Consider the following 13,350-nt stretch of genomic DNA (forward strand, 5'->3'; position numbering starts at 1 on the left):
AGACTGGCGGGTCCTTGACCATCATGCCATGCCTGTGCGGTTCACAGTTGCAATCAAGGTAGGGAGGAGGGCGCAGAGGAGACTGATGGGCCGTCAGCGGGTTCTGGCAGCCATGGGCGTGTCCATCTCTGCCATACTGCGCAGATGAGGCAAGAGAAGCAACTCCAATGCCACTAGCACCATCCGAAATTCACCGCGTCAGTCTTTCGAAACACGACCTCTCCACAGCGCCAACAGATACTCATGTTGTATATCCATGTCCAACAATCGGCACATACAATGCGACCTTCCAGGCCAAAGGTATGTGGCAACGAGTTTTGCCCAGTCCAGCAGACGGTACAAAGGAATGCAGAGGATGGCTCAGACGTGGGCTCAGGCCTTTTCCGCGGCTTGGGCGGTGCCGGAAGAGGTGGGGGTGAAAAGAGGGTGCTGGATATGGATCGAAAGGATGATAGCGATATGTCGGGATTCGATAAGGACCTTGAAGGAGCGAACGTGTTCTGCGGGTATGCCATGAAGCGAAAGGCATGCGGTTCGAGTGGGAGGACGAGTGGTTGAACTGGAAAGGAAAGAAGAGAGCCTGAGTTGAGCCTGTCAGGTCAGAACATGGGAAGTTGCTCTTTCCACCTTCCATTTACACGACGACAAGCAGACTGGCCTCCATCAATATACGATTTGACAACAGAAATCCCAGCTCCCGATGAGCTTATCACTCTATGCTCTCCAATAACTCCTCACCAACCAAGCTGCATAAGAACTCATCCCAACCACGAAACCCAGGGTTCCAAAGTAGCCAACCGGTCTCCCCCAGCCCATCGAGTCTTTCGCCCTCAAACCGAACTCTACATGCGCAATCCTGAAAAACAGCAGCGCAGCCAGTGAACCCGTCAGTGCCAGTGTGTTTCCACCATTCATCTCAACAAAGGACGCAACAAGGAGAGCAAAGGGCACATTCTCGACGAAGTTGGCGTGGCAACGGGTACTGACGAGAAGATCCTTGTTGTAGTCGGGTCCTGTTGATGGCTTGCTGGGGTCGGGTTTTGAGGTGGTGGATTGACTCTTGTCTGCGGTCTCGGTTCCCATCATGGTATTGCACGACACACGGACTGCGCTCACACGAAGGTTGAGTAGGGCGTAGTAAGCAGCGAATGCTAATGGTCCTCGTTAGCCAGTGGACTCATTGTGCATGGATGATGGGTGAGATGTACCTGGAGCAAACGTGGCTGTCACAGGAAGTATTTGAGAGAGGGGGGTTTCTGCTGTTGTCCATTTTATCAGTTGAGAGATACTTCAATAGAAGCCACATAAACTCACTGGGCAGCGACATATCGGCTTCAGTGTTGTTGACCGAGTAAAAGTTCAGAAGACCGGGAGATTAAGCGTTGCGACTCTGATGAATGCTTTCGGGTTGTAGTCGGGTCTCCAAGTGAGATGGCACACATATATAGGTGTGTACTCCGAAACATGGTGAGCAGCAGCTTGATGGCATCATGGCCGTGAAGAGCCCTCACCTCCACTGCGTTCTGGTCGATTTCTCAAACTAACCAAGCGAGCGTCATTCGTGTAATGTGCTAGTGTGACGGTGTTTCTAGATTGAGTTCCCACACACTTTCCTGATCCAGCGTGTGCAGAGCCCGAGTCAGCGCCACAACCGCACAAGCGCATCTAAGCCCCCCAATGATTTGGAAAAAGATGATGCGGCGGGCTCACCAGGAATTGAAGGTGAGCAGTCCCACTCTACTCGCCAACTCTCTCGCACTCACCGATATCACACCTACCTTATACTGACTACACGCAACTTCCCCTTCTGCACGACCATGTCCGAATTCCAGATCCAGCCGCGGCGCAGATGCACACGGAAGCCTCCTTCGGTAAACATGGGCTCCCTTGGTGCGGCATTTAGATCGACCCGTTCTCGATGCTTGCAGTCGTTAATGCGCCGGATCGCAGCGGTCACCACACTGCGTCGCTCACAAACTGTCATGCTCGAGCATGCCTCTGCAGACTTCCCCGTGCTCCACTGTGCGTGGATACGCTCAAGAGAGGAGTTGTCCACGAGAAATATGGCGTGCTTTTTGACTATTCTGGAACCGGGGCACGCCTCTAGGATTCTGTTGGAATGCCTTCAATTTGACCAGTTTCCCGTATTTACCCTGGGACTGCCTCATAATATCCCTCTGGTACTGCTTGCGACATGTAAGTCTGTCTCGTTCGGTCAACCATAACCTTCAGCATTTCCTTCTTACCCCTGGTGGTCGACAAGCTTCCATCATTTCCTATGTCACTCCCGTCATGTGAAAGCATCGACCAAGTCTCTTGACAACTATCCACCATGGTTTACGTATCTCGACATGCAACGGCTTCGACCTGGTTCAGACGCTGCTCAAGTTGAAGGACGGAAGGACCTCGTCCCCCGGCAAGCCTCACAGCACAGTTTTCCCCTTCATCTCAACTTCTACGCAGATTCCACTCTCTGCCACTTCACCACCGCCCAAGCCTGAGTTCCATCCTGGGCGTCGGTTAGGAAGATCAAGAGAAGAAAAGTTTCGGTCACTCACCTCGAGCACAATCGGATCAACGGGCCTGAGGACCTTGAAAGCCTCACCATTTTCTTCCAAAAATTCTACTCTGCGCGTTTGGAACCCTCCGACTCGGGTAGGATCACTGGCGATTTCCACCTTTGTCTTCCAAAACAGACCCTTGTCGTCTTTGAATAGCTCCATATACCCGCAGTACATGCTCAGCCCGCGAGCCACATTCGCGATTTCAGCGTCACTTCGTTTGGCCCATGGCACGTCTGACTCGGAGTATTTCATCCGATCTGGCGTCGCTAGGTGGGCTGCCAGATACCCGTTGCGGCTGAGGTAACTTCTCCCCATTGGATTGTTCCCATGGGGTCGTGCCACAAGCTTTGCACTCGGTGACGGTCCGTCATAAATTTCGTATGAGATGCATTTCCAACCACCGGTCAAGTGGTCGCGGTACTCATGCCAAAGGTCCGACATTTTGAAGGGCTACTAGCGTGGAGGTTCTGTTAGAGAGCAAACGGTCAATATCCACGAATTCGGAGATCTGGAGATACCGTAACACAGAGTGAGCATTGCTGTCTCATGGAAGAGACACCCTTGTCTTGAAAAATATGAAACGGCCGGCCCATCCGTCAGGTGTTTGTGGAAGAGACCTGATCTCACACATCTTTCAGCATTGGACAGCCGAACTACCGAACTGCCGAATGGCCGTAACTATGCTAGCCGGGTTGTTGGGTATGCTGTTGATCCAAGCTGCGTTGATCTTCCAGGTTGTAGCCTCCCTGACGAAGTTGCAACCTGATCCAAGGTCGATGAGCTCGGCTGACTTCTGCCCGATTCTTCCGCGGATATCGATTCGGTCTCGGTACTCACATCGAAGATGAAACCGGTGCGTCTACTAGCAGTGGCACACGATGCAACAAATATATCAACAAAGCGGTGAGATCAATTGTATTTCGTAAGTAGAAACGAGCTCTTACGCGTCGAGATTGTTTCCCATCCAAAAGCAATGCCATCAGCATCTCAAAATGAAGAGCCTCAGGCGATGCAGAGGGAGACCTACGGCTTCATTGGTATTGGAAGAATGGGGTTTCCCATGGCCCTCAACCTCCGGGCCAAAATGCCAGCTGCGTCAAAGCTAGTCGTGTGTGATGTCAACAAAGCGCGTGTGGAAGACTTCCTCGAGCAGGCTCGGCTGCTTGGTACTACGGAGGCTGCCTCGTCGCCCAAGGAAGTTGCTGAACAATGTGTAAGTCCGTCGAGGAGGGATACTTCGATTTATTGGTCAGGCTGCGCTACCCGAGCACGTCGTGTGCTGATGGTGTGTCAAACCAGAATATCATCATCACCTCGTTGCCTCCTGGCAAGCCGATTGTGCAAGTGTTCACCGATCCATCCACGAGTATCGTGGCGGCCAAAGTCGGCGATGGATCCAAGCTGGTCATCGACACTTCTACCATGGACGTCCAGAGTTCGTTGAAGGTCGCCAAACAAATCGTCGGCTCCGGGTTTGGGGATTTTGTCGACTGTCCGGTTTCGGGCGGTATGGAGTTTGCTAAGAGAGGTGAACTGAGTGCTATGATCGGCGGCTCGAAGGAACTTTTCGATCGAGTGCGACCAATCGTTCTGACCTTTTCGGACGGCAACCATATCTATCACTGTGGACCTCCCGGCGCTGGGCTCGCAGCTAAGATCATCAACAACTACATTGCATCCATTAGCTATGTGGCTTTGTGCGAAGGTACTTTCGAGCAGTCCCCTCAACACCCAGACCCAACCCTGCAGTAACCTCAGCTGACCTTACGAAGGAATGAATACTGGCGTCCGATTTGGTCTTGATCCCAAGGTCCTCACTGGTGAGAAGTGCCTAGAGCTGCTTGTGCTCTCGACGTTTGTCGCCGCTGGTCCTCTGACTGACAATCCCAGATGTCATCAACGCTAGCAGTGGCATGTGTTGGAATTCATTGCATATGTCTCCCATCAAGGGAGTGCAACCCACGTCATCAGCCAGTCGAGATTTCAAAGGCGGCCCTGACGGGGGTCCAGGGTTCGACCTGGCTATTGAGAGCACAGAGATGACTGTCGATCTGATGTCTCAAGTAAATGCCAAGTCTGTGATGGCGGATGTTATGAGAGATATTTGGAAGCGTGCGGCCAGTACGTGCAGAAATCATTTGTTTTTCGGAAATATTTGCTGACCCTTCTACCTCCGCCATCAGATAGTCCGTTGTGTCAGGGAAAGGAGTACAGGAGCCTGTATAAGCTCTTTTCAGAGGAGGATGGACGCGCAATTGAGAACGGCAGGCCAGAACGACCTGCCACGTGAAATAAATAGGAAGGAAAATAAGTAGTTATGTGATTCACACATCGTCGCAAACTGTGGTTCGGCAAGGGACAGAAAATCATGTCCTTGAGTCTTCTAAATCAGTCGACCGTCGTAAGAACCCAGACTGGCTTCTTCATGGCAGACGTAAGTTCTACAGCTGGAGTTGAAAGCGTAATGGACCCTTAACGTAGGTCTCTGTGATCTGTACCCATCAGGTTGATCGCGGAGGTGTGAGAACAATGGATTAACAGAAGTACCGGAAACAACCGATGAGCCGGTACTACTAGACGGAGTGACGTTCCAAGCAGGATATATACCGGTTCCAAATGGGCGATAGATCATAGGTTTACCTACCACTCTCACTGCCTCGCATGTTAAGTCGCCTTTTAGCTATTCAGTCCCGGCAACACTTAGTACCCCCTTCTTCTCAAATATGGAGCACTCGGCCGAGGACGTGGCCGTGGTCCGGCTCTCAATCTCAGAGGCGTCCCAGATCTGCCAGACAGCTCTCGAAAAGGCCGGATACTCCGCCGGCGATGCGGCTATGATCACCGAGCATCTGGTCGACGCGGAGCTCCGAGGCGGTCCTTTCGCGGGCCTGGCGCGGGCGCTCAGCATCATCGAACAGCTCCAGGGTTCGCAGCCCCGATCTTCCCAGGACATTGAGGTGGTCCGGGAGGGCGCGGCGTTCGTCCGGCTGGACGGCCACGACGCCGTGGGGTACATGGTCGCGCACCGGGCGACGGAGCTGGCGATCGCCAAGGCCAAGACGTCCGGCGTCGCGGTCGTGGGCGCGCACAACTTCTGGTACAGCGGCAACCTGGCGCACTACGCCGAGATGGCGACGCGGCAGGACCTGGTGTGCGTGCTGGCGTCGAACACGTCGCCGCTGGTCGCCCCCCAGGGCGCCGTCGAGGCCCGCTTCGGCACGAACCCCGTCTGCATCGGGTTCCCGACCGCCCGCGTCGACCGGCCCGTCATCTGGGACGTCGGGACGAGCAACGTCATGCACGCGCAGATCGTGCGGGCGCAGAGACTGGGGATCGCGTTGCCGGAGGGCGCCGCGTACGGCAAGGATGGCCGGCCGAGTACGTATGGCCCGTTTGACGGCCGATTTGAGACGTTCCGAGAAACCAGGCTAATCGATCGTCCATGGCGATGGCGGTATTATCAGCGACCGACCCGGCCGCCGCTCTCGAGGGCGCGATGACGGTGTGGGGTGGCCATAAGGGGAGCGGCCTCGCGGTCATGGTCCAGCTCTTGGGCATGGCGGCCGGCAGCAGCGCGGTGCCGGCGACCCTGAGCGGCTTCGGCTTCCTGGCCTTGATGTTCGACCCGGCCGTGCTGCGGCCGCTCGACGAGGTGAAGAGGGAGGCCGAAGAGTACGGCGAGTTTCTCCGCTCCGCCCAGACGCTGCCCGGGGGCGAAGGGCGCGTGCGCATGCCGTTCGACGGCAGCTACGAACGCCGCAAGGCCGCGACGGAGCGGGGGTCGCTGGAGGTCCCCGTGATACTGGTGGAACAGCTCCGACAGCTCGGCTCTCAAGGTCGTGGTCATGGGCAGCAGGAGATACACGGATGAAGGAGCGCATCCAGTTAACAGCAGAAGCAGAGGCTTCTCTCTCTATTTACTATATAGCAGCGCTGGCCCGAATCAGTGAGCGGTACGTAAGTTGCAGAAAATCAAGCGCTGTCGGGCCAGCCTTACCATATCGCTCGCTGCTCGGACAACGCTACTCCGCCACAGTCCACGGTCAAGCTGTAGGTGGCATCAGACGTTCGTTGCTTGGGAGTCAGCCTCGACGCGGTCTCCGGGGCGGGTTTCGTCGGAATGTGCTTGGAAGTTCGCCATCTGCGCAGCCTGACCCTGCACGGCGTCCGCGTTGAGCAATGAGCACACCAAACATCGCGGCATGGAGGTCGTTGACTTCAAACCAATCAGAGTGGCCGGCAATTCGGGCTCGGCTCGATCCTGCTCTATTTGACCTCGGCAGTATTCATTATAGGCAACACCCCTTCGCGGAGGGTTGTCGAAGGGAGCCAGTAGACTGAACGACGCGAGAGTTCTCCGACCCAGTCCAGATGAAGTTGAACCATGTGGCTCACAAGAGGCTGTTAGTCAGCAGTTCGAGCGCCATTTTCTTATAAGCATTAGCATATCCTGTTACTAGGCACAGCTATTTCAGCATGAGAACGCCGTTTTTTTTTTCCACCGGGGAATTTTGCTTGTACACTTTGTAGATCAGCGGCCGACCGTGATATCCATCCTCACAAAACGGCACGACGAGAGATCCCCTCATTCAAGTCCAGATTATTCTCTCATACAGATTTGTTTTTGTTGTTGTTGTTTCGAATAGGCGGGTGCAGACACGACCGTCTCACGCAGTAGACGCCGCCTGACTGGTCTCGACAAATTCGTTGAATTCTTCCAGGCCCAAAAAAGAATTCAGCAGGTCAGACCCGTCGTTTCTGTCGGGTTCGGGATGGCTTGGTTAGCTCTGATCCGTGGACGTCCAAGCCACGAGAGGGCTTCGGGCCGAGAAACTCACTGATAGTCAATGCCATTCATGAAACAGTCTTGCGACCCGGTAAAGGCGAAGTCGAAAGCCAGGATGTCATCGACCGAGGGCATCATCTCGCTCTGACTGAGGTCGTTGGACGTCGGTGTCAAAGTCGTAGGCGGTTGCGCCGACTCGGGATTCGGCAAGGCGGTGGAGGGATTCTGTTTGCCCGCTCGATCGGCCGTCTTCAGCAGCTTCTCTTGCGCGCGTTCGAACATCTGGAAGGCTCCGTCGGCACCCCAGTAGGTGTCTTTCAGCTCCGCCTGGAAGATCATACACAGCTGCAACCTGTGGTGCCCAAGGCGCGAGATCGAACGAGTACTGGACGTACAGTCCAGCAGATGGATCTGCATGGCCAGGACCAAGGGGCTGATGCTAGATGACGGCTCAGCTTTGGAGTGGTTGGACAGACTAGATACCCACATTGCGGGACTTATAGCATCGACCAGGTCCAAGTTCATGATTTGCTCCAGAATGGCGTTCATGTTGTTTGCAGCAGCTCGCGTTTTCTGGGCTGCTTTGGTCCTGTGCGACGACTGCACCGCATCCACGGGATCCTTGGGGCGAGACAGGACAAACGGGCGGAACAGCATGATTGTGATGGCTCTATGTATACGTCAGCAAAGGCTGTCGTGGGAGGGAAGGGAATGGGGAGAAATGACTCGTGATGAAGTCGAACCTGGCAAGCGAAGAGCTGCTCATACGGATTCGATGACTGCCCAATCGTGGCCAGGGCTGCATATTCTTGCAGTTCAGCCTCGTATTTCTCGAGTTCTGCGGCGTCAACTCGTCCCAGATTCTTCGAATGTAGCCTCAAAATTCTGCCCAACAAGATGCTTAACCTCGCGAAGCTGCTCCATAGCTCGCCAACGACGTTCGACGAATAAACGATGCACTTCTCCTTTACAAGGCGAGGAACCGCATCCAGGTCTTCAGCGACGTCGGAGGGACTTGGCAAGGGCGTGTCGCAGTCCTCCAAATCAATCCTCATCGGCCGCCCTTTGATGAAGGCAAGCCATCGGTCTCGGACCACGCAAGACCACCAGATTCGCCGGGCCAAACGTATCTTGTCGGCCGGTAGGGGACCTCGCGGCCTCTCACCGAAGGCGGAGCGATGTAATCCCATGCTCTGAGCCATTGAGATCGCGATTCCCGTCCAGTGCCAGGCCTCAAACCGGTCCTGGCTGTCTGGGTGCCAGTATCCCAGAATGATAACGGCCTGCACCAATGCGAAGTGGTCGGTCTCCTGGTTGTTGTCGTAAAGCAGCTTTGGAGTGGCGGTTAGACTGATTTCATGTCACCCTGCGCATCCACTCGAGCGTACGAACCTTGACATGCTGGTACATTGCGAGCTTCATGGCCTTTTTCGTCTGAAACCCGGACTTTCTTACCGTTTCCATGGGCAGGAACTATTTTTTGCAGTGTTAGACGGCGAAGGATGAAAGCAGGTGAGATCAGGTCTCACACTGGCGGCGACGTGGAGAATGCTCCATAACAGGATGAGACTGACGCCTTCGCAGCCACGCCGGGAGTACTGGTCCAAAAAGGACTTTGCGTCGAGAACAGGAAGGAGAGGGTGCGCATTGCGAAAGAAAGCGATCACTGCTTTGTCACAGACATCTTTAGGGGGGATAGAGAAGGCGCCTTTGACTCGCAGGAACTCAAGTTCCTCCGGCGGCGTCTTCTTCGCAGCATAGCCTGGAACCAAGTACGTTTCGAAGATGAACGTCTGCGCCGAATCCACAGGCTTGAGCAGCTCCCCCAACGATCCAGCTGTTTCGCCGTCGTCGCCTGTTCGAAGTTAGGAGGTATTTCCCGGGTTGGGGGATCTTCTCTACCTGTATATGACAGGGCTGCACGGTTTATTGGCCACGGGCTGCCCTGTGAAGGCGCAAGAAATGCGCTCCCTTTGGAAGCGCGATTCAGGACCTCACACTCGTCTTCGCGCTGTGGAGTAGATCCATCGGCACCGGTCGGGTGCAGGTGAGGGAGCATCTCAGACCTCGCGGGTGCCAAGTCAGAGTTGTCTCCGGCATTGTTGGCACTATATCCATGAATTCGCATCAGTCTCCCAGACAAGGTGAATACCGCTTACCCTCTTTTCTTGCGAGGGACCACCTGACACTCGACACGGTCTAGCGAGCAGTTCGCACATGGCCGTCCAACAGCAGCAACATTGCAACGAACCTTCCTCGAGTTGCAGTTGCGGCAGGCGATTTTGGCTCGTCGTCGACCGCGTCCACCGGGAGATGGGACGCCGTCGGCCGCGCGGACGTCGTTCATGTGTCGAGGCTCTTCGGACAGACCGCTTGGTCGGCACACACCCAGAAGCCCGCTAGCGTTCGCAGAGATAAGGATTGATTCTCAATGCCATCACTGACTGCAAGTTGTCTCACGACTCCTTTATTATCTCGGTCCAAGGATGAGGAGCCGAGGCATCGGCATTATGGTATAACAACCCCATTAATCCTGACAAGGCCCATTCTCCAAGGGTGAGGAGAATGCTGTTTAACGAGGACCAACAACGCAAATAGCATCTCGCGCACCAGGACAATGAGATGATCGTTCTCCGTTGGGGAAGTGCGCAGGATAGTATTGTGGGCTTCGTTGTATCGTCTAATTCCCACCGAGGGGGAAATGATCATCTCGCATGTCATCTCTCCACGAACGGTAGGGACTTTGTCTATGCATATTGTAAAAGGACCAACTACTTCCTCGCAGGGAGGCCCTTCTCTATATCAGCTATCCATTCCCATTTGAGATCCCTCCCCAGCCCGCGCGCCTTCCAGTCATTCACCGCCTCGGGGAAGAAAGGCATTTCTACATGCCTCACGCAGGAATCGTGCGCGAGCAGTACCAGCACGTTGTCGTCGCCGTCGAACTCCTGCATCCTGCCGATGGTACGGATGGCTTCCTCCAGGTCAGCCCCCCATTTTGGTTGCCACAGCGGTCCCTTGGGGGGTCGGCCTCGGGAGGCGTTCAGGTCCTCGAAACACGATCCGGGGCAGAAAGGCACCGCCCGGTCCATTGACGGCAGAGGGTTGGGCAGGATCGAGGCCGGCAGGGGAAGCGGTGCTGAGGGTCTGAATTCGGCGCAGTGGTGCGCACAGTCGCCGCCCAAGAAGAGGAACGTGGCGGGGTCTGCGGTCGTTCTAACCAGAGCACACAGGTGGCCGACGCTGTGTCCCGGCGTGTCGAGGAGGTAGAGCGAGCCGTCGAGGAAATAGTCAAAGGCGCGAAAGCTGCCGATCTCCAAAGACCCGGGGCCTTGAAAGTTGAGCTCGTGGATCTTTCTGCCTCTACATGCCGTCCGTTTTAGCCGAAGTCGCTCCCTGCGATGGATAGAAAACGAAACCGCTTACTTGACGTCCCTCTCATTGATGCCCCCGACTCCCGAGTTGCCTCCGCCAGGGCCCAAAAAGGTTTCCTGTGCGCCAGGGCCGAGGACTAGTGTGGTCGTTGGGGGAAACAGAGCCACATCGCCCTTGTGATCCCAATGAGTGTGACTGCGACCTGACCATCAGCCTCGTGTTTGGAGACATGGCGGCGTGCACCTCCCTAAACGCACCTCCAAATCACCGCGTTAACCTCGTCTCGCCTAATGTTGTTCTCCTCGAGCACTTCCGCCACGTCTTTCTCCACTTCGATACGATGACCAACCTTCTTCAGCCGATCGGCAACCTCTGGTCCGAGCACGGTGAGATCTTTCGGGACGCCGAGATCGAACAACAGCCTTTGACCAGAAGGGTGTTCGAGGAGGAACGACAGCGAGGGCACGGGTCTGACGCGCTCGACGCCAGGAATCGGCGGGTGGTACAGGTTGTTGGCCGAGGAGCCGGAGATGGTCGTCAGGTCGATGATTTTCGTGGTAATAGCCACGGTGGACTCCGGGATCTGAAGACCTTGTAGTCTTCCTGGGGACATTGTCGAGGCGGCGAAGTGTTGGACGGAGAAATAAGTAACGAAGGAGGTAATTAGTTGGTTCCTGGATCTGCTGCAACAGGGATAGTGTGAGGGCCTTCCAACCAACTACTTATACTGTATGTACCATACTTGGGACACGGCAATCGCTCTGGTTGCAGACGAGGGCTGTCGCAGCCGGCACGTTGCCCTCCATCCCGGCCAACTCGGCAAAAGGGTTTCGTGGACTCGTCACGGATTGATTCATGGCCCCCGTCGTGGACCATCACTTCGTTGTTGTAAAACCGAGCGCTACCTCGGTCACAGCCTTGTTGCCTCGTCGGGTTCTCACCAGCAGCATGCCGGACGATATGGAGGCGGCTTCGGCAGTACTGAAAAATCCATTTTGCCATCGAATATGGTGATCCGATCCTTAGTCTCTTGAGAGATATCTTCGAATGCATTTGGGTGAGCGATTGAAAAGGGGGAGAGCGGCCGGGATTGGCCTATGATGTCTTCCTGGATGGGCTGTGTTTCGATCACGAAGCGGTATTTCATAAATATCTAGCCAAATTGCTTTTCTTCGGACGGCGAAGAAACCTACGCGACCGGCCCTCTCAACGACGTCCAAACGATGCCTTGCATGAAGAGGGTCGCGCCCTCATGTCCTGACAGTGCTACAACTGCTCGTACATATGCTGCTGTTCATTCACCTGTGTCGTTCACGGTCGACTGCTCGTTCAACAGCTTTACAGCCCTTGCCCCTGTCTTCTGAGACTGCGGCGTGCTCCTGATGAAACAGGCACATATAACCGCCAGCCCGCCAAATCCAACGGCAGTCAGCCATACCACACCAGTGGCATACACGTAGCCCTTCTTGACCGCAAGTTCACACAGGCTTATAACCTCGTTGGTGATGTGAGGTACCGTCTTGTAGGCTTTGGCAGTGTTCGCAACGGCAGCTGTGACTAGTAACGCAGTCTCCGACTTCGGAAATCCTGTGGCGGCCACGACTTCATTGATGTTTCGAACCAGCCGACCGGAATAGGCGTTTGAAAGGATCGTGCTGTAGATGGCCACCCCGATCGCCCCTCCCATGAGGCGAATGGTGGATAGCACTCCTGATGCGACACCACTGAAGCAAGATAGATCAGTCGTGTGTGACGCAATAGCCGGATAAGACGGAAAGCCTTTACTTACATATCAGCCTGATCCTCTAGAGCTAGCGAAATAATGGGGAAGGAAAGGAACAAGGGCTGGTTAACGAAGCACGAGAGGATGAAGACGGTGGCAACCGCTTGTGCGTTGTCGTTGACGCCCAGCGACGCAAGAGAGCCGGTTAGGGCGATTTGAATGACGAGGCAAAAGACAATTTGCCATCGCTCATGGTTCAGGCGCGAGAATATCAGGACGATGGAGATGCCAGCAACTGGTAAGGCGAAGATCAGTCTCCCAAAAAAAATCACGATTCGTGTTGGATGGCTTACCCCAAGTCCCCAGATTCGTGATTGTTGCGTAGACGCCGCGCAGTATGGTGGCATTGGCAGGAACGAAAAGAAGTGCAGTCTCCTGAGGCCAGAGCACCGGCAGGCTGTAGTAGAACATCCCGCTCACAAAGGATACTACGAGAACCACCACGAACCTGGTAGTACGGTGAGTATCAGTACATCTGCTTTTCCGTGCATCATGCTTACGAGCGAACATTGCGAAACAATCGAGGGGGCATCAGAGGGAGCTTCGAATTCGTCCAGTTCTCCCACGCGCCGAACGCTACCCAGAGGACGAGCCCTAGTACCAGTGGAGCCAACGTCTGTGGCGACTTCCAGGGATAACGACGACCGCCGAAGTTGAGTCCAACGAGGAAGAGAATCCCGGCAGACGTGAAGAGAAGCAGCCCAACGTAGTCGATCTCCTTGGCAAGCTCCAGCCGGTGTTTTGTGCCGTGATACTTGTTCTCGAAGTTCGGAGGCTGGTAGAAGAAGAAGAGGAGCAAGAAGGCAACGGCAGCGACAGCGCACATGTACCAGTAGCAGGCT

The 13,350-nt window shown here is 55.0% G+C and overlaps 2 protein-coding genes across 2 annotated transcripts; both read right to left on the reverse strand.

Moving 5' to 3' along the window:
- Positions 1-714: 714 nt before the first annotated feature.
- Positions 715-1,392, reverse strand: PV07_02877 (uncharacterized protein; the record flags this gene model as incomplete). The annotated part of the gene is made up of 3 exons (XM_016389524.1): positions 1,315-1,392; positions 1,209-1,259; positions 715-1,151 (listed from the first exon to the last, which is right to left on the reverse strand). Exons 1-3 carry the CDS (start codon positions 1,325-1,327, stop codon positions 715-717), a joined length of 501 nt encoding a protein of 166 aa, XP_016251426.1. The 5' UTR covers positions 1,328-1,392.
- Positions 1,393-7,231: 5,839 nt separating this feature from the next.
- Positions 7,232-11,338, reverse strand: PV07_02878 (uncharacterized protein; the record flags this gene model as incomplete). Its single annotated transcript, XM_016389525.1, has 10 exons — positions 7,232-7,322; positions 7,403-7,789; positions 7,838-8,020; positions 8,119-8,681; positions 8,743-8,823; positions 8,880-9,205; positions 9,253-9,458; positions 10,126-10,713; positions 10,777-10,920; positions 10,983-11,338. 10 exons carry the CDS (start codon positions 11,336-11,338, stop codon positions 7,232-7,234), a joined length of 2,925 nt encoding a protein of 974 aa, XP_016251427.1.
- Positions 11,339-13,350: the final 2,012 nt, after the last annotated feature.

The sequence above is a fragment of the Cladophialophora immunda genome, assembly GCF_000835495.1.
Source record: "Cladophialophora immunda strain CBS 83496 unplaced genomic scaffold supercont1.2, whole genome shotgun sequence".
Taxonomy (NCBI): domain Eukaryota; kingdom Fungi; phylum Ascomycota; class Eurotiomycetes; order Chaetothyriales; family Herpotrichiellaceae; genus Cladophialophora; species Cladophialophora immunda.